The sequence below is a fragment of the Polychytrium aggregatum genome (assembly GCF_025602895.1).
Source record: "Polychytrium aggregatum strain JEL109 chromosome Unknown BJ171scaffold_1, whole genome shotgun sequence".
Taxonomy (NCBI): Eukaryota; Fungi; Chytridiomycota; class Chytridiomycetes; order Polychytriales; genus Polychytrium; species Polychytrium aggregatum.
This window is the reverse complement of record NW_026516203.1, coordinates 141,553-165,088: the sequence shown is the minus strand read 5'-3', so window position 1 is coordinate 165,088 and position 23,536 is coordinate 141,553. Positions and strand designations below refer to the sequence as shown.

General features: G+C 54.1%; 7 protein-coding genes across 7 annotated transcripts; 3 read left to right on the top strand and 4 right to left on the bottom strand.

The window, feature by feature from the left end:
• Positions 1–13: 13 nt before the first annotated feature.
• BJ171DRAFT_453702 (DEAD box ATP-dependent RNA helicase) lies at positions 14–2,433 on the bottom strand. The gene is made up of 8 exons (XM_053108222.1): positions 2,312–2,433; positions 2,030–2,106; positions 1,232–1,929; positions 913–1,028; positions 766–805; positions 598–665; positions 375–502; positions 14–258 (listed from the first exon to the last, which is right to left on the bottom strand). Exons 1-8 carry the CDS (start codon positions 2,377–2,379, stop codon positions 242–244), a joined length of 1,212 nt encoding a protein of 403 aa, XP_052971636.1. The 5' UTR covers positions 2,380–2,433; the 3' UTR covers positions 14–241.
• A 136-nt stretch (positions 2,434–2,569) lies between these two features.
• BJ171DRAFT_560888 (uncharacterized protein) lies at positions 2,570–5,654 on the top strand. The gene is made up of 10 exons (XM_053113217.1): positions 2,570–2,804; positions 2,946–3,000; positions 3,103–3,269; positions 3,515–3,695; positions 3,825–4,021; positions 4,237–4,523; positions 4,623–4,838; positions 4,941–5,031; positions 5,154–5,261; positions 5,414–5,654. Exons 1-10 carry the CDS (start codon positions 2,663–2,665, stop codon positions 5,437–5,439), a joined length of 1,470 nt encoding a protein of 489 aa, XP_052971635.1. The 5' UTR covers positions 2,570–2,662; the 3' UTR covers positions 5,440–5,654.
• Positions 5,655–6,475: 821 nt separating this feature from the next.
• Positions 6,476–13,079, bottom strand: BJ171DRAFT_564110 (uncharacterized protein; the record flags this gene model as incomplete). The annotated part of the gene is made up of 12 exons (XM_053113289.1): positions 6,476–7,426; positions 7,990–8,288; positions 8,807–8,865; positions 8,921–11,335; positions 11,402–11,434; positions 11,509–11,521; positions 11,593–11,913; positions 12,195–12,250; positions 12,323–12,426; positions 12,507–12,565; positions 12,640–12,706; positions 12,783–13,079. 12 exons carry the CDS (start codon positions 13,077–13,079, stop codon positions 6,668–6,670), a joined length of 4,482 nt encoding a protein of 1,493 aa, XP_052971634.1. The 3' UTR covers positions 6,476–6,667.
• A 1,031-nt stretch (positions 13,080–14,110) lies between these two features.
• BJ171DRAFT_1636 (uncharacterized protein) lies at positions 14,111–15,220 on the bottom strand. Its single transcript, XM_053105895.1, has 5 exons — positions 15,022–15,220; positions 14,671–14,791; positions 14,436–14,499; positions 14,306–14,345; positions 14,111–14,215 (listed from the first exon to the last, which is right to left on the bottom strand). Exons 1-5 carry the CDS (start codon positions 15,142–15,144, stop codon positions 14,150–14,152), a joined length of 414 nt encoding a protein of 137 aa, XP_052971633.1. The 5' UTR covers positions 15,145–15,220; the 3' UTR covers positions 14,111–14,149.
• A 19-nt stretch (positions 15,221–15,239) lies between these two features.
• BJ171DRAFT_484379 (E2F-associated phosphoprotein-domain-containing protein) lies at positions 15,240–16,676 on the top strand. The gene is made up of 5 exons (XM_053108982.1): positions 15,240–15,594; positions 15,728–15,772; positions 15,872–15,925; positions 16,078–16,171; positions 16,264–16,676. Exons 1-5 carry the CDS (start codon positions 15,411–15,413, stop codon positions 16,529–16,531), a joined length of 645 nt encoding a protein of 214 aa, XP_052971632.1. The 5' UTR covers positions 15,240–15,410; the 3' UTR covers positions 16,532–16,676.
• A 105-nt stretch (positions 16,677–16,781) lies between these two features.
• BJ171DRAFT_484378 (uncharacterized protein) lies at positions 16,782–21,920 on the top strand. The gene is made up of 16 exons (XM_053108981.1): positions 16,782–16,911; positions 17,024–17,191; positions 17,273–17,422; positions 17,619–17,795; positions 18,052–18,124; positions 18,228–18,400; positions 18,632–18,708; positions 18,861–19,054; positions 19,148–19,284; positions 19,440–19,668; positions 19,780–19,923; positions 20,041–20,207; positions 20,319–20,474; positions 20,596–20,970; positions 21,291–21,479; positions 21,595–21,920. The coding sequence occupies exons 1-16, from the start codon at positions 16,809–16,811 to the stop codon at positions 21,792–21,794; spliced, it is 2,712 nt and encodes a 903-aa protein (XP_052971631.1). The 5' UTR covers positions 16,782–16,808; the 3' UTR covers positions 21,795–21,920.
• A 408-nt stretch (positions 21,921–22,328) lies between these two features.
• BJ171DRAFT_470522 (uncharacterized protein) lies at positions 22,329–22,914 on the bottom strand (the record flags this gene model as incomplete). Its single annotated transcript, XM_053108575.1, has 2 exons — positions 22,329–22,859; positions 22,912–22,914. The coding sequence occupies 2 exons, from the start codon at positions 22,912–22,914 to the stop codon at positions 22,329–22,331; spliced, it is 534 nt and encodes a 177-aa protein (XP_052971630.1).
• Between the last annotated feature and the right edge of the window lie 622 nt (positions 22,915–23,536).

Sequence of the window (23,536 nt, the reverse complement as noted above, 5' to 3'; positions counted from 1 at the left end):
CACAACTTTGGTATGATGGGTCGGCCGTGGCCAAGGATAATGGACCGAATGTATTCAAGGCCGCGCTCCCACAACTAACAACAAAAAATCCGATAACCAGCAAAGATGGGAGCGATTGCGCAGTGGCGGCCATGCCGCCTTCGGTTCCAGGCGGCAGGCTCGTGGTTGCTGCAGAGGGACCCTGGCCCGTCCTGACAGAGGGCGGTGTACCCTTTTCTCTGCGCTGAGTGTAAGTGTGTCTCTAGATAAGATCGGTCACTGGATACATCCACAAAATGGAATTGTTAGTCACCATGCTGCAGTGTCTGGCCAGGGGCCCCTCGCGCCCGCAGCTGTTGGTGGCCATTGCCTCCACGTCGTCGCTCTGATCGTACCGTTCATGGGCATTTCGTCGATTTGAGTAGAGTAGTACTGCTCAATGTCGCGAAGAATCTTGATGTCGTCGTTCTTGACAAAGTTGATGGCGACACCCTTGCGGCCGAAGCGACCGGAGCGACCGATGCTGTTGCGGGACAAGTTTCAGCGAGGGCGGCAGGTCCAGTATGCGTTGTACGCAAGCTCAGCTCATTCCGCGTCCGATGAGTCGTGGCGGCTTACCGGTGGATGTAGAGTTCACGGTTGTTTGGGAGATCGTAGTTGATGACCAGCGACACCTGTTGCACGTCCTAAAACACGGACAGCAGCAACAACAGTCGCTCCGAGTCAGCTGGGCTGCCAATCAATCATGACTACAGAGGTATGCTCGAGGACGGCCCGGATACTTACAATACCACGGGCCCACACATCGGTGGTGATCAGGACGCGACTGTGTTGCAGAGAAAGACAGAATCAGCAATCTGCCGAGCAGGCTATTGCGGCGGTAGAGCGCGGTGACTCAACAGTCATGCAATTACAACATCGTGGAAGACACACCTTGCGCCCTGGCGGAACTCTTGCATAATGGCATCTCGCTCCTTCTGGGGCATATCGCCGTGCATTGATGACACGGTGAAGTTGGCCTCGCGCATCTTCTCTGTGAGCCAGTCGACCTGGACCCATCGTCGCGAGGCATTTGAGCTGGATGTCAGCATGGTGATGGTACGCAATCATCGAGGACACCCTCCAGCACTTGCGCTGCGGCTCGTATCGAGCTGATCGCGTCAGTCAGGAAGCAGTCGCTCCTTTGACCATTTCCGGCCGGGCTCACAGAGCATCCTCGCCGCCCCAAGCGACCACCCCCAAGCGACCGCACCTTTCGTCGAGTGTTACAGAAAATGACGGCTTGAGTGATCGTCAGAGTGTCGTAGAGATCGCACAGGGTGTCAAACTTCCACTCCTCCTTCTCAACTGCGACAAAGAACTGCTTGATGCCCTCGAGGGTGATTTCATCACGCTTGACCAGAATACGGATGGGGTCGGTCATGAATTTGGTGGTGATCTCGAGCACATCGTGCGGGAGGGTGGCGCTGAGCAGAACCACCTGGGTGTTGGGTGGCAAATAGCGGTAGACGTCGTAGATCTGCTCCTTGAATCCGCGACTGAGCATCTCGTCGGCTTCATCCAGGACGAGCATCTTGATGTTCTTGGTTCGCAGATTGCGTCTCTGGATCATGTCGAAGACACGGCCGGGAGTGCCGGACACAACGTGCTGGCCGTGATCCAGCTTTCGGATATCTTCGCCAATACTTGTTCCACCAATGCAGGCGTGGCACTGCACATTCATATAGTCGCCCAGCGCCAGAACGACGCTTTGAATCTGAGTGGCCAGTTCACGAGTTGGTGAGAGAATCAGGGCCTGTGTCTCGCGGATAGTGGTGTCGATGGACTGCAAGACGGAGATCGAGAAAGTGGCCGTTTTGCCGGTGCCGGACTGGGCCTGGGCGATGACATCCCGGCCTCGGATGACTGGAACGATGGCACGCTGCTGGATGGCTGAGGGCTTTTCAAAGTCTGGAGGATGGAAGCAGACCCAACAACAAGTCAGTGGCTGGTCCGGGATGATCCGTATTACAAAAACACTGCCAGGACAGCGATGATCATGACGGCGTACTGTAGGCATAGATTCCTCGCAGCAGATCTTCCTTCAGTCCCATCTGATCGAACGACGAGACGACCTTGACGTCGCCGCTGAAGAGATCGGTGTTGCGTAGGCCCACAGGCAATACATGCAAATGTCAGTTGTATTCTCCCGGTATCTCGCACGAGACCACGCTGGAGAACGTATGCGGTGTAGTAGCCCCGCTCCATGTTGGGAATAGCAGTTGGCTCGATTGCTGATTGATGCGCGGCCGAGGCAGGGGGCAGCACTCGAGACGATCGGATGGACTGGTACCTGGTTTCAAAGACCAGCTTCTCGTCGCTGGCTCTGTCGATGCCTCCTTTCTGCTTCGATTCCGACATGGCTTGTGCTTGCTGGTCTCGCTGGCCTGGGTGGATCGGGTGGATCGGGTGAGGAGGCAAAGACGATCGAGATCGAGATCTCGGTCGGGGTCGGCCCAGTGTGCGGCAGATTAATTTAATTCCTGCACACACACACACGCACTCACACCAATCTGCCCAAGGCGGCGTTTGGTTGGCTCTGCCCACATCCACGACGACCAGATCCGACAGAGATCAGACAGAGATCCGGCAGATCAGACCAGCCAAAGCCAGCAGGACCGAGCGGATCGGATCGACCGCAGCGATGGATACCATTTTGGAGAGACAGAGACACGCCCACGAGGAGATCGAGCGCCTCGAGGCCGCCATGGTCCAGGAGCTCGTCGAGCCCGGCAAGACGCACAAGGAAAAGCTGCAGACCGAGCATCGGGTCTTGAAGCTCCTAGGTACCGCTGCAGAAGCTTTGGCGAGGGCGATCGGGGTGCTCGTATACGCCAGTCCTCTGCTGGCTCACGAGCAACGCACACGCATTGCAATCTAATCAATGACGCCTGACATTTCACTCTCGCCGACCGTTACGAGCGCAGAGAGATCGCAGGACAAGAGCGCAGAGCTCCTGAAGCTGTACGAAGACGAGCACGGGTAATGCAGCCGGCAACCGGTGCCCGAGTTCGCCTTGCATTTATGCTGCTTCGTATTGGTGCTGCTTCCACGCTCGCTCACATTCACGCTGCTCTAATCCAGCCTCGGCAAGGCCGAGCTGCAGGCCATTGCCGGATCGAATGAGTTTGCCGAGTTCTACGAGCGTCTGAAAACCATCAAGGACTATCATCGCAAGTATCCAAACGAGATTGTCGAGCCGATGGAGCTGTCCTTCCGAAACATCCACAACCCTGAGCAGGAGGACGAAGGTACGTGTGTGAGCCAAGCATCGGTGCTTGGCGAGCCATGCTGAGCAGGGCGGATCTCGATCGTCGATGTGGTCACATTTAGCTCAGCGGAGCACAGCAACAGTGCTGCAGCCAAGTTGAGGGACGGAGGAAACTGCGGTATCCGCTAGTCAGACTGGGAAATATACCGCAAGCGCAAATTGAGAAATCAAGTGCATCTCACTAATCCTGGCAGCGCGATTGGATTGATCGAAATATGGCATCAGAGATGGAAGTTCTGTTCTCAGGAGAGGAAGGCATGGGCCGATATCTGGATCTCCACCAGCTCTACGACATCTACATCAACCTAAAGGGCATCGAAAAACTCAGCTATCGCAAGTATCTGGACATCTTTGGCGACTTTACGTTCCTGCCAAAGGAAGCCAAGTCGACTCCTACTTATGCAAGGTGTGTGTCTTTGCGATCATACTGAGATCTCTAGGCCAGTGCAGCTCCTTCACAGCACCCACATCGGTGCTATCAATGGCATACATCCTCAACCCGACTTGCCGATTGATTGTGTTTTGTGGCCGATAGCTATGTGTCCAAGATGCAACTGTATCTGGAGAGCTTTTTCCAGAGAAGTCGCCCGCTTTTCAACCTGCAACAGGTTTATAAAGACACGATCACGAGTTTCAACGAGCAGTGGGATCAGGATACGGTCTTTGACGGCTGGGAAGGCATTCTGAAGCATGAAGATGACGAGGAAGCCGACGAGTGCTACTGCGTGCCATGTAAGTTGCTTTAAACATCTCCACACGTTCGTCATCGCATCTTTGCCACAGCGGCGATGTCGAGAGCTCTGCAAGGGAAAGAAACCGACCAACCCAGCCGAGAGCCCGCCGTCGGCTTCAAGAGCTGGTCCGAAACCCTGCATCCCAACGCTCGATGCCACGGCATATGTATGTGAATACTGATCCTTCGATCCTTGATATGAACTGCGTTTCAGGTGCCAAGCAATTTGCAAAGAAGACCATCTTCGACGCCCATTTGACAGGAAAGAAACATAAAAAAGCCGCCGAGAAGCTTCTGCAGAATGGTGTGACGGATGTCAGTCCCGATGAACGCAAAAAGTCGCGCGAAGAGGCCGCTAAAGCCCGGAAAGAGACGCTGAGGCCCGTGATTCTAGCCGAAACAGTCGTCAAAGCATATGCGCTCGAGCTCCTGCCATATATTGATGACACCAAAGCCAATGTCGAGCGCAAACAGTCGCTGACGGATGAAGAGCGTGCCAGAGTATGTCGATGATGCGTGTCGTTTGTAGCAACGAATATCGGTAGCATGCGTCGGTTAGACCATCAGCCCATGCTGAGTTGCTCTCGTTGAATATTGCAGCAAATGGATGACGAGGCCGAGGAGGTGGACCAAAGCGAATCTGAGGACGAGAACGAGGACAAGATCTACAACCCCCTCAAGCTGCCTTTGGGTTGGGATGGAAAGCCAATCCCGTTCTGGTTGTACAAGCTCCATGGCTTGGGCATCAAGTACTCTTGCCAGATCTGCGGCGACTTTGTGTACATGGGTCGCAAGGCCTTTGACAAGCATTTTCAGGTAGATGCCTATTCAATGGGCAAAGCTAGTGCAGCTTGTTTTTCCGCTCAAGTCCCTGCTATGCAACGCCGAGTCGTTTTACTGACGGAGAAACTTCAACAGGAATGGAGGCATGCTCACGGAATGCGCTCCTTGGGTATTCCCAACACCCGTCAGTTCCACGAAATCACAAACATTGACGATGCGATCGCACGTAAGCACGAGCGGCATCAATCATTGATGTCTTGGCGCTGTCGAGCGGCCTGGAGGGACCTACGAGAGGAGTACTGTGGTAGACTGATATCAGTGTTTTGGATGAACGCGAATGGGCTGCAGTGCACGAACGGCTCAAGAAGCACACCAAAACCCAGGACTTTAAGGCCGAGGCTATGGAGGAATTTGAGGACGGAGAAGGCAATGTACTCAACCGCAAGCTCTTCGAAGGTATACGTTGATTACTTTGGGTTGAGGCAGGAGGGTCTGGCGGAGTCTTCGCCCACTGAAGTGATGCAATCCACCTCTGCAATCGAACCGATGATACGACCGCGCATGTCAACATCGCCGAAATCCATCTCGCTAACAACAGTTTTGCACAGATCTCAAACGCCAGGGCCTGCTGTAGATGAAAAATATCTCCCCATGATGGCGGAAGCGGACTTGTCAAGAAACACTGTTGGGCAGCTCGGGAGCGGTGCAGTTCCGGCTAAATATATGGGAACAGTGTTTGAAGATAATGCAACAACTCAGCGAAACGGGGTTGCTCGATTAGAGGCAAACAGTCTCTTGATTTCTGGATTTCGAATACATTTTAAGTCTTCGATCGCTCATGCGATAAAACATAGTACTCCGAGCATTGTGGTGAAAGTGCACTCTGATGCCGAAGCATCAACAGCCTTGGCAATGGGCTAATAGGTTAGAAACACTCATCAAAAACGAAATAATCGGATGGTCGAACCAGGGACAGAGACACTCAATGAATCATGATATGATGATCTGTATAAGTGAAATCACCACAATTATCACTGCAACAGAATATGAAGCAGCTTCGATGTTGGATAGGGAGGATCGCGACAAATCACGAACAGTTTGCACACAACACAAACACAAGCGTCAGGATGCAGATCTTGAGCGTGGAAGACGAAGAAACAATCAAGGAAGAGCAAACGGTATTCAGAACCGAGGGAGCCAAGGGCTTGTTTGGCGTGCAGAGGCACAAGGAGTTGGAGGCGAAGGCGAGAATGTCTTGGTGAACAACTCCCCTTTCATGAGAGAGTGGCCGAATTGCGGCGAACTGAGATCACAGGAGAAGTGCCAGGACCCACTGGCCAGGACATGGACCACCAGCAGGTCAGCACCAGTTTGGATGATAGCCCAAAACACCAGTGCACCGACAGAGCCATCAACACTTTGGATATATTAGAGATTAGAGATTAGAGATTAGAGATTAGAGGATAGAGATTAATGACGGAGAAGAGAGGATGGAGAGTATAGGGGGTATAGAGTATAGAGGGGATAGAGAGTATAGCACAGGGAGCGAGTAACGACCATCGAGGGTGTCAGTGTGAGGAGGGTCGTGAGTCGAGTATGTCTCGAGAGTCGGGTATGTCTCGAGAGCTGAGTATGTCTCAAGAGAATGCTTCAAGAGTCGGGTATGTCTCAAGAGAATGCTTCAAGAGTCGGGTGCGTCCCGAGAGTTGAAAAAGAGAGTTGACGATGAGAGCTGACGAGGAGAGTTGACGGTGCCCTGGCTGTTGCAGCGGAATAATTGCAGCAAAGAGCTGAGCAACGACAGAGACCAAAGAGTTGGATAGAAAGAGAGCGAGGAGGGGAGGGTGTTCGACCCAGAGTCTCTACGCCCCGACATACAGCGGATTGTCAAAGACGCCGCCTGGCGATTCGTACAGCGGATTGGCCCGTGCGGCATTCGACAGTGCGTCGCCGACGCCGCTGTTCATGACGCTGGACGACACCGATCCCGGTCGATAGAAGAATGCTGCAGCTCCAGCGGCTCCCACGGCAGCGACGCCGCCCACCACCGACGCCGTAATCACCCCGATCGACGGACCCGTCGATGTCGGAACGCTCTCGGTCGGGATGCAGCCCACAAACGGCTGGTACTCGATCGTCATGGCCGCCTGGGTCGACCCAATGTCGTTCTTGTAGCTGTTGGCATAGACGTTGCCATAGACGACGCCCGACGGCGAAGCCACATCAGCACTCGGGGCCAGAATCATTCCTTGGAGCTCGACGTTGGCCAGCTGGAGGCTGGTGGCCGCCACAAGGTTGAAGATCACTCGGCTGCGATACGGCTCCAGGACCGACATGTCGCAGCTGCCGACCGAGACACTGGTGCCGCCAACGTTGATAATCAGGGTGGCCGACGGACACGAGGTCAGAACATCTTCGCCTAAAAGCACGATCCGCTGGGCCTGCTGCAGATTTGCGGCCGAGAGCGAGGCGGCAAACACGTTGGAGGAGGCGTTGGCGTTGCGGAGATCAAGGGTCAGGTCGGTTCCGTTGAGGAAGGACTGGACATTGGCCGAGACGGCGGCGAGGCTTGAGGAGAGCGCCGAGAGATACGAGAAGGTGGCGGTGAAGTCGGTCTTGTTCTGATGGCGGCGGCGTAGATCCGACAGAGTGACCACGAAGGCGCAATGTGTGGGTTGTGGGTTGTGGGTTGTGGGTTGTGGGTTGTGGGTTGTGGGTTGTGGGTTGTGGGTTGTGGGTTGTGGGTTGTGGGTTGTGGGTTGTGGGTTGTGGGTTGTGGCAAACATGCAATGCACACAAGTACATTCAAACATGGGTGGAGGTTTATAGTGCAGATGCACCCAGGAATATGTTGAGCGATAAAATGTGAGCGAATGTCCTCGGCTGATAGCATTCAGTCACGCAGCGCAGGAGCACTGCAACACCAAGTAATTGCTTCACAACAACCGCAGCTCGAGCTCGCTGCCACTCAATACTACTGTCACCAACGTTCCGATTCACCGGCGCTCCCACTGCCCACATCACGATCCGCCGCTCGCGCGAGCCCATGTATCGTGCATCGTGCATCGTGCATCGTGCATCGTGCATCGTGCATCGTGCATCGTGCATCGTGCATCGTGCATCGTGCATCGTACATCGTACATCGTACATCATGCATCATGCATCATGAATCGCTTGCACTTACATAGATCGATCCGCATCCTGAGCTTACAAACGATACTGATTCGGTGGCGTTCTGTCCGCTCGCAAAATAGCCGTTCGATACCGTCAGGGCCGAGTCGGTCGAGAATCGCGCGTCCACCATCGACTTGTTGACGCTCTGATCGACAATCGCCGAGTTGGCAAGATAGACCGGGAGTTGGTTCTGCGAGAGGAAGCCAGTAACTTGGTCGCACGAACCAAACTGGCCGTCGTAAAGGGAGCGACCAACATCCAGGTTGTTGGATACGATGCTTCCGCCGACTGCGATTCTCCCCCCAATGGCTGTTTGAGCGCGTCCAAGGTCCAAAAGAGAACGCACAGGACGAAATAGAGCGAGGGTGACGTATCGATGATGTGAGGGAGACATATGGATCGCGTGATAGCAATAGCGGATGATGGCATCCGGACGATGGCACAGAAGGTCCGTAGACGGCGTAGGGATCGGAAGCGATCGGTGGATAGAACATTGATATTTGTCGGCATTTGTTGGTATTTGTCGGTATTTGGTGATTGAATCCACCGATGGTAATATTGATGGTTGATATTGATGGTTGACATTGATTATTGATATTGATGGTGGGCGACCATATATGAGATGTAGATGATTGTGCGTGAGAAACGGTATCCAGGCCCGCGCCAAACTCCCAAGCGGAACCCGATCAGAACGCTATGTGCCTTTCAAATCCCAACACTATGCGCTCACTTCTATATCCATAACAAACAACATATCAGGACCCACTCTACGGCCCATAAAAATATTCACTGATATCGAATGGCTCCAGTGAGGATTGACTACATACCACCATTGCTGACAACCACGTCACCACGAACAATGAGGCTGTATCCGCCAGTGAGATAGCTTGAGGAGGGTCCCCAATACTGGTTTCCACACGACCAATTCGGTAAGGCGGCACAGGTGATTGAAGGAGCTGGGGCTGACGAGGGCGAGGGCGAGGGCGAGGGTGAAGGAGAAGGTGAGGGAGACGGAGACGGAGAGGGACTTGGAGACGGAGAGGGACTTGGAGACGGAGAGGGACTTGGAGACGGAGAGGGACTTGGAGACGGAGAGGGACTTGGAGACGGAGAGGGACTTGGAGACGGAGAGGGACTTGGAGACGGAGAGGGACTTGGAGACGGAGAGGGACTTGGAGACGGCGATGGGCTTGGTGATGGAGATGGAGATGGACTTGGAGAGGGAGATGGTGATGCTGATGGCGAAGGACTTGGAGACGGCGATGGAGAAGGAGAGGGAGATGGGCTTGGTGATGGAGATGGGCTTGGTGATGGAGATGGAGATGGAGACGGACTGGGGGATGGGGACGGTGATGGTGAAGGTGAGGGAGACGGAGATGGAGATGGCGATGGCGATGGCGATGGACTCGGGGATGGTGATGGTGAGGGTGATGCAGAGGGTGAGGGACTTGGAGAGGGAGATGGAGACGGAGATGGAGATGGAGATGGAGATGGAGATGGTGACGGACTTGGAGATGGACTTGGAGAGGGCGAAGGTGAAGGGGAAGGACTTGGCGATGGAGACGGAGACGGACTTGGTGATGGAGAAGGCGATGGAGATGGAGATGGACTGGGAGGTGGTGATGGCGAGGGTGATGGGGATGGCGATGGAGAGGGTGACGGACTTGGACTGGGTGACGGTGATGGAGAGGGACTCGGAGATGGCGAGGGTGATGGCGAGGGTGATGGCGATGGAGAGGGTGAGGGACTTGGAGAAGGTGACGGAGACGGAGATGGCGATGGTGAGGGAGATGGACTTGGGGAAGGTGATGGGGACGGGGATGGCGAAGGGCTCGGAGATGGCGAGGGAGATGGAGATGGACTGGGAGATGGAGATGGGGACGGACTTGGACTGGGTGATGGACTTGGAGATGGCGATGGTGAGGGAGATGGTGAAGGAGATGGTGATGGAGATGGCGAAGGGCTTGGAGATGGGGACGGAGATGGTGAAGGTGATGGAGATGGAGAGGGCGATGGGGACGGACTCGGGGAAGGAGATGGCGAAGGGCTTGGAGATGGGGACGGAGATGGTGAAGGTGATGGAGATGGCGAAGGTGATGGAGATGGAGATGGAGATGGAGATGGAGATGGAGATGGAGATGGAGATGGAGATGGAGAGGGCGATGGGGACGGACTCGGGGAAGGAGATGGCGAAGGGCTTGGAGATGGGGACGGACTGGGAGATGGGGACGGACTGGGAGATGGTGAGGGAGACGGAGATGGGGATGGACTGGGAGATGGTGAAGGAGATGGAGATGGAGATGGTGAAGGACTTGGAGACGGTGACGGTGACGGAGATGGAGATGGAGAGGGAGATGGACTTGGAGATGGAGATGGAGATGGAGATGGACTTGGAGAGGGCGATGGGGACGGACTCGGGGAAGGTGAAGGTGATGGAGATGGAGATGGTGAAGGTGATGGAGATGGTGAAGGTGATGGAGATGGTGAAGGTGATGGAGATGGAGATGGGGATGGAGATGGGGACGGACTTGGACTGGGTGAAGGTGAAGGTGAGGGCGATGGGGACGGACTTGGGGAAGGAGATGGCGAAGGGCTTGGAGATGGGGACGGACTGGGAGATGGGGACGGACTGGGAGATGGTGAGGGAGACGGAGATGGGGATGGAGATGGAGATGGGGATGGAGATGGAGATGGACTTGGAGAGGGCGATGGGGACGGACTCGGGGAAGGTGAAGGTGATGGAGATGGTGAAGGTGATGGAGATGGCGAAGGTGATGGAGATGGGGATGGGGATGGAGATGGGGATGGAGATGGCGATGGAGATGGAGATGGTGATGGTGAGGGAGATGGGGACGGACTTGGACTGGGTGATGGACTTGGAGAGGGCGATGGGGACGGACTCGGGGAAGGAGATGGCGAAGGGCTTGGAGATGGGGACGGACTGGGAGATGGGGACGGACTGGGAGATGGTGAGGGAGACGGAGATGGGGATGGACTGGGAGATGGTGAAGGAGATGGAGATGGAGATGGTGAAGGACTTGGAGACGGTGACGGTGACGGAGATGGAGATGGAGAGGGAGATGGACTTGGAGATGGAGATGGAGATGGAGATGGACTTGGAGAGGGCGATGGGGACGGACTCGGGGAAGGTGAAGGTGATGGAGATGGTGAAGGTGATGGAGATGGTGAAGGTGATGGAGATGGTGAAGGTGATGGAGATGGCGAAGGTGATGGAGATGGCGAAGGGGATGGTGAGGGTGAGGGACTTGGAGAGGGTGAGGGTGAAGGTGAAGGTGAGGGTGAGGGAGACGGAGATGGACTTGGAGATGGAGATGGACTTGGAGATGGGGATGGATCTAAATATTATGCATCAAATCAGTATGTTGATATCCAGAACACCTTTTAATCGACATTTTACATACCTGGTACGGTTACACATGTCGTCGAATTCACCACTGTATTATATTTTTGGCACGAAGTTAGCATTTTCCTTGTTACAGAAGTCCATTCAGTGATATCGTTGCCCTACCTTGGTTGAAAAACTGCGCAGTGTAAAAGCTGCTTGACATTCCAGATGATGAGCCAATGAAGTTCTGCAGTGCGTAAGTCCTACAATAACCTCCTCGTTGCAATATCAAGGCCTGGAGAGATTGCGAAAGCCCATTTGCCTGAAGATTTGCTAGCGTCTGACTTGGATTGTAGTTGCTGTAGTCCGAGTTTTGTGCTGCTGATCCAGGATCGCCGTACTGAGCCAACGATGTATGAATCGTGCTCGTTGCGGGTGGCGATGATGTCTGCGATGCAAGGTAGCGGTAATAGCCGCTGGTGTTGGGATCGAAAGTGCTTATGGGACCATTGGTGTTGGCATTGTAGTCTGACTTGACCAGGATCGAGACCATAGCATTGTTGTTGATGATATATTGTGCCGTCAGCGCTATTTCTGCATAAGCTATGCTGTTAAGCACTATAGGTGAAGCTGTGGTTCGATAGTACTGGTAGAAACCACCCCAACCGGATATCGTGCTGATGAATTTGCTTGTGCTGAACGATGGCTCAAACTGCATCGACGAGCTGCATCCTTGGGCAGTATCTTTGCAGATATTCTCTTATTAGCTGCTGGTTTCGGTCCAATCTGAAAACCCAATCTTCGAGCTGTGCCCGCAAATTCGCACTGAAGCATTCTCTCGATACTTCCCATCACGCCAATCCACTTACAAGTCATTTGAGCACAGTAATACTGGCTTGAAGACTGGCCGCTCAAGAGGTAGTTCCTGGTGGCAACCACGACTGTTAGTTTTTAACGATGATCCTGTGACTATGCAAAGATTTCTTCGGATACCCACGAAAGCGTTGGCATATCGCTGTCCTCATCGGTAACAAGAATAAGTTGCTTTTGTGCTTGCGATGAAGGTCTCCATGTGAGAGTGCAGGCGCCGTTGTATTGACTCTGTAGCAGTACGGACGAGCAAGACTTAGCTACTGTCCCGACCATCTCAATTTTGCGAGCAGACACAGCGGTCCACTTACATAGCAATTGGAGCCCAAGTCGTTGGGATTGTTGAAGATAACTCGAATAGCCTCCAATCCTACGGCGACCTCCACCGGTCAGCTAACTGAGTATCTTTACAGTGTCTCTGCTTGCGGCGGTTCGGCAGCATACCTGCTTCTTGGCCTCCTCCGTTGCATCCCAAGTTTGTTAGGGCAGTTTGAGCCATGTTTGGATCGCTCTGTCAATCAGCGGTCGGTAGTGGTCAGCAGCCGCCTGGTCGAAGGCAGTCTGTGACAGACTCACGTTCAACTTACTGTGAAGGGCAAGTAGAGCCCTGGTGTACCTCCAAAGGTCACAATGCCGTAGCGGGCACTGACGCCTTGAGAGGCAAGGTTTTGGATAAAACTTCCCAGACCGTTCGCAATCGCGGTCTGGTATGGACACATGCTTCCCGAGATGTCGATCAAAAATAGAAAATCCGAGGCGAGCTGAACTTTGGTCGTGGTGGTAGTGTTGGTACAGACAACAGCGGCGTGCGCTGTTATGAAGACGCTGCTACATATGATCCAGACGAGGGCAAGGACCCCAGTGGGTGCCCGTCGTGAGATCATGGCTGAAAGTGTCCTGATGAGCCGGTTTGATGAGAGTCGTCGTTGGGTTCCTGCTCTCGGAACGCCGTGCAGGATTCCAGGCACCGCCTTTATAGTAGACCAACGTTCCTATCGCGCAAGCGCCGATTTCTGTCTGGAACATCGCCACAAAGAGTTTCTGGAATGACTGCAGGATTTCCGTTGAAGAATGGTCTGTGATTGGGCCTGGGATTGTCCTTGGGGCCAAGGCATGCCTGCTTGGGGAGCGCTTCAATGGCGCCCACTTGTTCTGGAACATCCTGCCGGACTGGGGGCCTGCCAGCAATGTCCTTGTCCGAGCTGTCTCGACTGTTGCTCATTAGTGCCAAGGCCACCAGAGCCTGCGTGCTGATGGAATCCCTCGCTGGACGTTCTCGGTGCTTGTCATTGCTTTCTGCTCGCATTTCCATCATCTAGCACACCGGTCACTTGGCAGCTGGAAATCAAAACTCTACCGCTCCTGGGGCAGCCGTCGTCGCCATAACAGCATCAACTGATTTGTGGCCCACTCAGCGGATGTTTCGCCGCAGAAATCCGGCCCGGCCACATATCCTGCGCAATATCCCGCCGTCACAAGCTTTGGAAAGCTCTGGGCTCGAGATCGTGTCTCCAATGAATATGGTCCTGTGAGTCGGTGTTGGGGATCCCGCTTGATAGTGGATCTCATTATTGGGCATGGTACTGTCGATATCTATGCCAACGACGTTGCGACCGGGCGTCCTTCACGATACCGGAGCATGCACGATGGAGAAGCTGTCGACCGCGCGAGCAGTACAAGCTGGGTTGAATATTGTAGCGATAATCGAGGGGATGATGGATGGTTGGAACGGGAAGGATCAAGTCCCCCTGTATTCAGATGCCAGAGACAAGAAAGAGAGACGGCTTCGTTTCGTCCTGCAGGCACTGTGAGCGCATCTATTTCTCCCCACACACTGGCTGCAAGAGTGTCGTTCCAGCTTGGTCCGTTCCCATGATCCTTCGGTTGATGTGCGATTCATCTCGAATAAAAGCAGAGCCGGTTGGGAAGTGGAATAAGACTGAGCCTACAGGCTCTATTGCGGCATTGATTTGGCTGCCGATGGGCCCTCTGCTTCGTTCGTATTCACGAGCGCATCCATCTGCCGAACCTGTGTGTGAGCTGGATGCAGGACCACGGCGGTTCCTCCCAGGGTTGCGATCTATTTTCCTGCGGGCCACATAGCTCTTACCTGCTTTTGAACAAGTCTTCGTTGGAATCGACAAAACTCCCTGCAATCGTGTCAATCCCGTGCTGATCAGGATGGGCTATCCAGCATCGTTCTCTCCCGCAGCAGTCGCGAGGTGTCGTCGAGGTCTTACCAACTCGATACTGCCACAACAGCAAATGTGGCCATAGCCCAATCTCCGGCAGATCGTGGCGATCCTATCCGGCGATCGTTCGATGAGGGATCGTGAGTGACGAGTCAAGTCGTTCGGTGGGGCGGATGGCTTGCATTGACTCGCCGATCGCTGTGTTGGTAAACTCGCCAGCGTCCTTTCCCGCCTGTGAGCTCGGCCAGCACATTGGAAAGTCTCGCCGGTCGGAATAACTTACTCTTGACAGCAAATCGCACCAAGCCCATCGACGATCCGGCGGCGAGGCCATAGAGCATCGACTTTTTGAGACACGGCAGCCTCGACAGATTGTCGGGCTTGAATTCTTCAACTTTCAGATTCTGCAGCGGAAATGGACAATCGCAGTCAATGGCCCTGGTTCATTGCACGGACGAAACACCACCGATAGGGCTATGAATCAACTAGTTGACCGAAATTGCTGCCTCTATTATGGAGAGTCGGAGGTGGCCGCTAGATGCAGGCAAGCGGCCGATGCTGGCTGTCTCGCCCGACTATCTTGGCCGACTATCTCGGCCGATTATCTCGGCTGAATGTCTCGGCAGATACCCGCCTTGAGTACGTCAATCGTTGTCGGGGGCTTGGCTGGGTCAAAGGGCACCTGCACGGTCGAGTGCCGCTCGGCCGACGGATTCTCTGTTGAGGGGCTCTCCGCCGCTGCAGAATCTGGGCTCATGATTGTGTAGACGGGCTGGGCTGGGCTGGACTGATGCAGAGAATGCTGAGCAGCGAGCCGGATGTTTCACTTTTTTTCGCCTTGGATGAGCAGGCGTGACTCGGGCCGCAGTCGCTGAAATCGGGCGTGTCGCCCCGCTCAGGCTCTGTCCTGTTCATGCCTGGTCCAGGACGGCCGCCAGAGATCGCCCTGCCTGCATCAAAGCCTCTGTCGTCGAGAGCAAGCACCGCTCCTCCAGCAAAGTTCTCTCCTTCCGTATCGCTCCAATGCAGCCTGACCCGATGCCCATCGATCCCGACGACGACCCCGACCTCCACGAGGATATCGACGAGGGCGACGACAACGGTCTGTGGCTCACAGACGACGAGGACGAAGCTGAGCCGGGAGATGAAAGCATATCCAGCTCCTCCGACTCGGAGTACGAACAGGACGATGGAGGCACCCGGCAAAGTATGCACCGGCCCGGTCGCGCTGATTCAATTGATCGGCCAATGCCAAGGTCTCGAAGGCGACTTTCTGTCCCCGCTGAGCCGATATTTACGCACTGCTCATTTCTTCTGTCGGCTGGCGATGACTCCCGCAGAGCCGTACAAGTACAAAGTTCCGCGAGGTCCAGACATTCTATATGGTTGGTAAAGACATGCTTCTCAGCAGAGACTCGTCGATCGGAGATGATGCACCCAACCAGTCTTGTATGGTTCTAGACTTGACCTTTCTTGAACCACAGATCCGATTGCGGACGAACTCGATGAGCAATGGATGGCCCGGCTCCAGAATTCAGGTTGGTTATGGGATGTCGTGCAAACCAAATGAAGGCAATGCGCAAATATGATTCCGACGCTGTCTCTGGTTGCGCTTCGGGTTGCCCTTCGGGGTGGCATTCTGGAACTAGCTATGCTTGCTTACGGACACTCACATTCTCTGCCGGGACAGTACCGACCGGGAGACCATCCTCGGCCAGACGGACGACCGATGCGACCTTAACCTGCCCAATGTGCTTCAGCATCCTGTGTTTGGACTGTCAGAGGTTAGTTGTCTGTGGGCGCTCATAGGCTGCGAGCAATCCAGGCGGTGACTCCCGGGATCTAATACTCCATAATATTCGTCTCCCTTGATCAGGCACGATCGGTATCACAATCAGTTTAGGGCCATGTTTGTGCAGAACTGTCGAGTAGTGACGACCGAGCGTCTGAGGTTCCAGGGCCGCGGGTCTGTCTCGAAACAACGGTCTCGGAAGCCACCCAGCGAGAACAGCGCCGACTCTCCGTCTGGAAGCATACTTTGCGAAAACACATACCACCCAGTGCGGTGCTCGGTATGTGAGACCGAGGTGGCGGTCTATGACCACGAGGAGGTCTTTCATTTTTTCAATGCCATTGCCTCTTGAGTGCTGACTGGGCACCCAGGCGGGCCGCTCGATGGGCCTGGACACCCACACACCTGGACGCTTGGATCCTCGGGGTTGCGTCGTGTCGAGATCGAATCTTTCTGTTGCCACCAAAGTACATCCGTCACTGGCTCTGCGTTCCGAATCGGCTCGTTGCATGTCCATGTTGGTGCTCATGCCGGGTGTCACGTGCCCATTGCGGCGTCGGTCTTGTCTCGGTTCTGGCTCGTTCTCTGGCCGCGCCGGTTCTGGCTTGATCTTGGTATCCCCCAGAGATATGGATGCTCAGGACGGCTTCGGTGCGCCCAGCCGCTCCGGCGCCGAGACCATGGAGATCGACCGACTCCTTGAGCGAGCTGCACATATCGTCGGTCCCTCGGGTGAGCTCGCGGCCATTCCGCATCTTGTGCAGCATTGTCATTCCGTCCAGCAAATCGCAACAGTCCAGCCTGCGATTGCGCTGCCATCGCTGATGCCCTGGGCCTGATCCAGACGAAAAGGGGGAGACTCTTGGTGCCCAGCTCCGAAAAAAGCTCCTCAAAGCCAATCCAGAACTCAATATTGGTGCTGCATCCGACGACTCGGCTATGGTGCTGTTTCTGCTGGCGGAATGCACTCGATGCCTCGACGAAATGAATAGCCTCGTTATCAATCCTGACGGTATGGGCGCCTGTGCCATGAATGAATGTCTATCGGTCAAGCCTACGGCCATGCTTACCCCTTCTCCCTCGTCGCCCTCAGCCAAGGTGCGAGATCTTGGAGCCAAGGATCTCAAGCTAGTCAACACCCTGATAGAGATCATTATCTTCTGGGGGCTTGCGCCATTCCTTGAGCCAAATGTGGGCCTGCCCCTCTCGAATCGGATCAAGTATACAGTCTCGTTCTCATCAGGTATGAACAAGACCCTGACCACACTGGATCCATCTGTGGTCTCTTTCCTCGCTGTGCCATTGGCCACGACTCTCTCCAAGTGCTTCTCCAGGTCCATGGCCAGATTGTACATACCGGGCTGGTGAGTTGATGGCACACACGAAGATTTACCATCGATTTTGCTCTTCCATATCGCTCGGCTATCGCTGATGCTCAGATCAAGTGGGTCACGGCAAATGCGGCTCGCCCCAGCCTCAGTTGCTCCAACAGTCTTGCTTGTTTCTGGCTGGCATCATGAAGCACCAGAAGCAGTCCGTTTTGGCTCGGTGGATGGTATCCCGCTATGTACCCGATGTCTTTGCCGGTCTTTTACAACTCGGATACTCCAGCATCTGTAAGTCTGTTGAACTGCGTTCTGGCATGACGTTGGCAGGGCGACACTTGCCGAAATGGCCAGTTACTATCAATTATGCGTGCTATATATATTATCGCCAATATAGGACAGTCTGGGCTTGAACGAGGCTGACCGATTTTGTCTCTGCCTCTCGATATCGATTCATTTGGCCACTCGGGCTATTTTTTTGCTTCTGCCTCTGTTGCGATGCGGCGACGCTCCAACTGCTCGACCGCAACCGCGATCCGAACGGCAGCGCCGTCCTCGAGCCCCACCAGTTTTGATGACCAGGAGCAATGCCGGATTGCTTTCGAAGAGCTCTTCACGACGTACGAACGATCTGTCTGCCACTACTGGCTTCCTTTGCCCTCTTGTATACCTCTGCTTGATGATCGCTGCTCGACATTATCGCTAATCGCGAATGCAATCTAGGCTCGATGTACGCATCGTCTTCGAGTCGCTCATGATCTTGCAGGGCACAGGACGTCGCCCACCTCCGCCCTGGCTCAAGAAAATCGCTGGCCGCTATCTGTCCCAGCTGCTGATGAGGCCGCGCGGGCTTAGTACCGTCCTGCAGGGCACACTTCCCTCCGACATTGACAATGGTACATATTTTGTTGAGCCGACAGATGATGTCCTACAGGAACGACGGGAGACTAATGCAAGGGCTTGCGTCATTGTGTGAAATCTCTGTTTTTGTCCTGCGCCCTTGTTTCTTCCACTGACGCTCGCTCTTGCCATTGTGCTTCGGTCTGAACTGCGCCCATGCCATCGCATTTTGACAATCTTGTATGGACACGATTTTGCACTCCGAACGCTCTGTTGTTGTGACGTAGAGCTTATCGATGTTATGCAACTCGAGAAGATATCGAACCTCATACTGCGGACCCCGTGGCAGGTCAGCTCGGTCCAGGTAGGCCGCTTTGCTGGCAATCAGCTGGACAGTTGCGTGGATCGGCATGGCGAGCTGATGTCTGATGGCGAGTTGATATCCGATGGCGAGCTGATATCCGATGGCGAGCTGATATCCGATGGCTCCCAATGCATGCGCCGCCTCCCGAGCAGGAGTATTATCGAATTCTTGGGCCTCAGGTTTTGGAGCTCATGGGCAACCGGGATGCACATCGGGTGCTGTCAAAGGCCGCCGCGTTTATCGCCGTTCGAATGATCAACAAGCATCCAGAGTTGAGCAGAAGCATTGTCGTGGATCCTGCCACGGAGCCTTGGATGTTATACTATCGCGACAGTCTGGGGACTCTGTATGTTGTCGATCCGCTACTACGGCTCCTGGGACTGGAAACAGTCATCTTGTGCCGATCTAACCTCTTTTGATTGCTTTGTTATGCCACCAGCCACCCAAAAGGGTTTGACCTCAATGGAGACATTATCCTGTCGACAGAGGCAGATATTAATTCCAGCTTGTGTCTGACGGAGCAGCTGCTGGCCGGGAACGAGCCTTGTCCATATCTCCTGCAGTTTTTGGCTTCAGGTGCGCGCTGTTTGCTTTGCCTCGTGCATGGCATTCGTCATTTCGCGCAACACTCGCATTATCGGCCCGATTGACCATGACCAGAGCGTATTGATGATCTCGGCTGGATCATGTCGCATTCTCAGTGATCTCACCTCGTCTCGACAATTTCACAGCGACAGTGCCTATGTACGCAGCATATGCTCATTGCCGATCGAGCAAATCAAGCACCAAGATCATCCTGGAGTCGGTCCTGCGCTCGGTGCTGAATCTAGTCGAACCGTCTGTGTCGGTTGACGTTCTTCGCTCGATCATCCTGGACCCCAGTCTTACTAAAGCGCGGGTGGCTCCAGGTCCCGCAGGTGGGATCCAAATCGTCATGAATCCCACTTGCGTTGGAGAACGGTGGGTCATTGTCGTACCTCTGATGCCTATGGTCGAATTCACCCCACATTGAACTCGGAAATCAGCCGCAATCAACGCCGCGTGCTAGTCCTGACCAAATCCAATATCTAGGCCCCTATTTGACCTCGACGAATTCCTTGAGTTTCTACAACTCTTGGACAACGAACGCGTACTTGGAGATTTTTTCATATATCTTATCGAAAAACAGTCGCAAGTTGGTGATGCGCTCGAAGAAGACGGCCTGGACCCAATCGAGTACGCGTATGCTGCATCCGTGTCGTAGCCGTGAAAAAAGAATGGATGAGTCCGCTCGTATTGTGATCTCTGATTCGGAAGCCCGCACTGACTCGTGCCGAAACACTCCTGTCACAGGTCCGTACGAATAACAGACTTGGTGATGAAGATGATGCAAAAGTTTGGCGAGTCGATTGTCAAAAAGCCCGACCACATTATCATGTTTTCCAAGAATATGATCTTTGGGGCCGATATCGACGGAGTCATTATGGGACTTGGGCTCCTCTCCACCGTTTTGAACACAGGTGATGACCTACCGCGCAATCTGTAGGCGGGAAGCTTGAGGTCGACCGCTCTAGGCGCAGGCACCACTTTGGATTCCTAAATGTATCTTTCTATACTTTCGCCCCTGATAGATATCACATTGGACCATAAGCACCAAAATGCTCTTCGTGACGTATTGGTGGTCCTCCAGATACACTCGGCCAGAGAAAATGAGGAATTGCGCGAGCTGGTGAAGGCTGTTCGTTTGAGCATAGCCGCCAAGCTGGCTGCCTGTGAGAGCGCCTCAGGTGAGCGTCGTCCACAGATCGAATCGAGTCCAAGTCCAGTCCCGCAGCGTGCGTTGTATCAGATGTCGAGTCTTTGACAACTCATATACATCTTACTTTTGAATCTCCTGCGCCCAAACAGCTACCGCGAGCGGCGAATCGCAAAGGATATATGGAGAAGCTCTCAAGGAATTGCAGTCAGATATGGTCCCAATCCAGGCCCGAGGGATGGCTTTGCTCATGAACCTGATCCGCTCCAAAGATGCCGTTGCCGAGACCCACCTTGACGATATTCTGGACATTTTTCTTGACAAGATCGAGGACCCTGATAGCTTTGCGTATCTCAATTCCATCAAGGGGCTGAGTTGCATGACTGATGTGTATCCGCAGCAATCCATGGGTCGCATCTTGTCGCGTTACTCTGACGCTGCCGGGTTTGGGATGGACTACAGACTAAGGATCGGCGAAGCTGTGCTCCAAACCATCAATCGGTCCGGAAAGGTTTTCTCAAAATATGGTAGGCGCAGTAGCAGCATATTGCAGAGGGCAGCACTCCAGGGGTTCCAAAGCACCTTCACACTCGACCGATCGCTTCATTGCATCGCATCGCTGGGCGTGCTCAGTTCAAGCGGGTACTCTCTATCGCCTGCGACACACGGCGATATCGCAGACCCCAGACTCTCCCATAGCTATTATTTGCCTCTCTGGTCATCTTCTGTCGCTCCACACTCAATATGTCATATCGCCTGCCTGCGTATTTGATTTCGGACACGTGTCCCTGTCCACCTCGCACTTACCAACCACTGGGCTGTTTGCTTTCTCAACGTTTGGACCCAGCCTCTGAGATTCTGGTGCCTGTGCTCTCGGTCCTTCATGACGACAAGGTCGAAATGCGCATGAGCGCGCTCTCGCTCGTTGCCAAGATTGCCGAAATCTCGCCCTTTTCGGTCGTCCCGTACATTTACCAAGTGTTGGACTATATTGTCAATACGCTGAGGCTCGAGAAGCAGGTGGAAACCCGACGAGGTAAAGAACGAGATGCGCCCAGTGCGACTGGCTCAGCATCAAACCAGAACTTGCCAGCAAAGCCCCAGTATGCTTACTCTTGGTTAACACACACTCGCGCTTTGCAAAATCAAAGGCGCCATAGTGGCCATCCTGTCTATCATTCGCGGTATAGGACCTGACGCCATCCGCACAGTGTCGCCCAAGACCCTCAAGTCCATCCATATCCAGCTGCAATATGTCGAGGCTACCGACTCTGACGAACTCACGCGCTTGCACAGTCGGGTAGCGCTCGCAGAGTTTGATGCGATGGTACAGGCGATACTGTTCAATTGAGCCAGCGCCGAGTCGAGCTAGTTCATCCGAGACTGGACGAATCATGTCCGATTCTCTCCCGAGAAATTTCAATACAGTGCTTCCTCGTCACCGTCGGTAACAGGCATGGATCTCCTTGCTGGGGGGCTTCTGTATCAATTATGTGCACAAGGGTTCATTTGGATCGAGTGATTGTGCAGCGACCCTCAGAAACTCTGGAGTCATTGGGACAAGAATGGCTCTGGTGCATCGATGGCAAAAACAGACAACGCAGTAGTGGTCGAGACACGGCTCATCCTTGTACAGTCGGTCCAGAAAAACGGGACACTTCCCCTTCCTGGCTTCAGATGTCTGAACCCCGCTGACTGACTTGTAGACCCAGCGGGCAGGCCATGGCATTGCACTCCTGTCTTCGTTGGCAATCGCTTTGTTTTCGTTGATTTCGGGAGCACAGTCTTGAATACACCCGGTCGATCTCCTATGGCGATGATCGACTGGCATACCGAGATCATGTTCCGTGAGGCATTGATGTCTCGATGTGTGAGTGTGGTGCATTCACTCGACTCTCTGGACAAAGTGTGGTTTCTCGATGTCAAGATGCTCAACCATCTCGAGTCGCTTGGCTTCCCGGCAATGTGAGCACACCTGGGATGTGTTGAACTCGTTCACCGAGCACACATGGATCTTGGAGACGGGTCGGTCTGGTGGGCGTCTCTGGTGGTGGTGGAATTGCTCGAAATACTTGGCAAACCTGAGTCTCCTGGGACTGGAAGCATATCCCTTCCCCTGTTTCCAGGATGCATTCCCAAAGGCAATCACCACTTCGGTCTCCCTTGGTGCCTGGTCGATGACTTGCTTGCACATCTCGTGGACAGTGCGCTGTCGCTTGCTGTGGAGATCGAGTCGCTTGAATCGCCGTCGCCGGGTCAGGCTGAAGTACAGCTGTTTGTCCAGCATGTCTCCATCGAACACATGGCGAATGTATTGCAGGAAGGAAGCCAACCCGGTGATCTTGGGACTTGGTGTGGTGCTCATCCATTCCTGCAGACCAAGGATCTTGTGGGTGCTCTGGATCCACTTGGTCGCCTGGGTGGTGTCTTTGGCTTGCGGGGAGCCATCTGCGCGAGAAAATAGCGACCATGGCTGGTTCTGCCCTTGGGCAAGAAAGAATCTCATCAAATCCAGCGCATTTTTGGGGTGGCAGCGACACTGCACAGTGGCGTCCTCGATTCAGACCCAGAATCCCATCGCTGAACGGTCGTGGCCAGTGTGGGTAAGAAAATATTTGATCAATCGTCAAAATCACGGGTGTCCCGTTTTTATTGGATTGACTGTAAATGAAGAGAGGGGCGACACATTGCGACACATTGCGACACTGAGAAATTGTGGAGCGTGGAGTCGAATTCACAACCAAACCAGAGCGGCTCAGGCCGTTTCGAGACAGCACTGGATGACAATAGATTGGTGGGGGCTGAGCCACGCAGTGTCCAGTCGGGACATGTTGTTTCTCTCAGTATCGTAGCTGGCAGCCCCAAGCGCCGCCCCGGCTGCATTGTCGCCGCAGGTTCTTCCAGGAAGCTTCTCCCAAGAAATTCCTGCAATCGGGCTGCATGAATGGCCCGCACGAGCACGCCATGCTCCACAACAATAAAGCTGCCGGCCTCGGTCCCAAGACAATTGCGGACGTTCGCACCGTGATTGATCGGTGTCGCCAGAATTGCTCTGTGGGCGACCCATGCGAGTGGGATATAAGCATGTTGGTC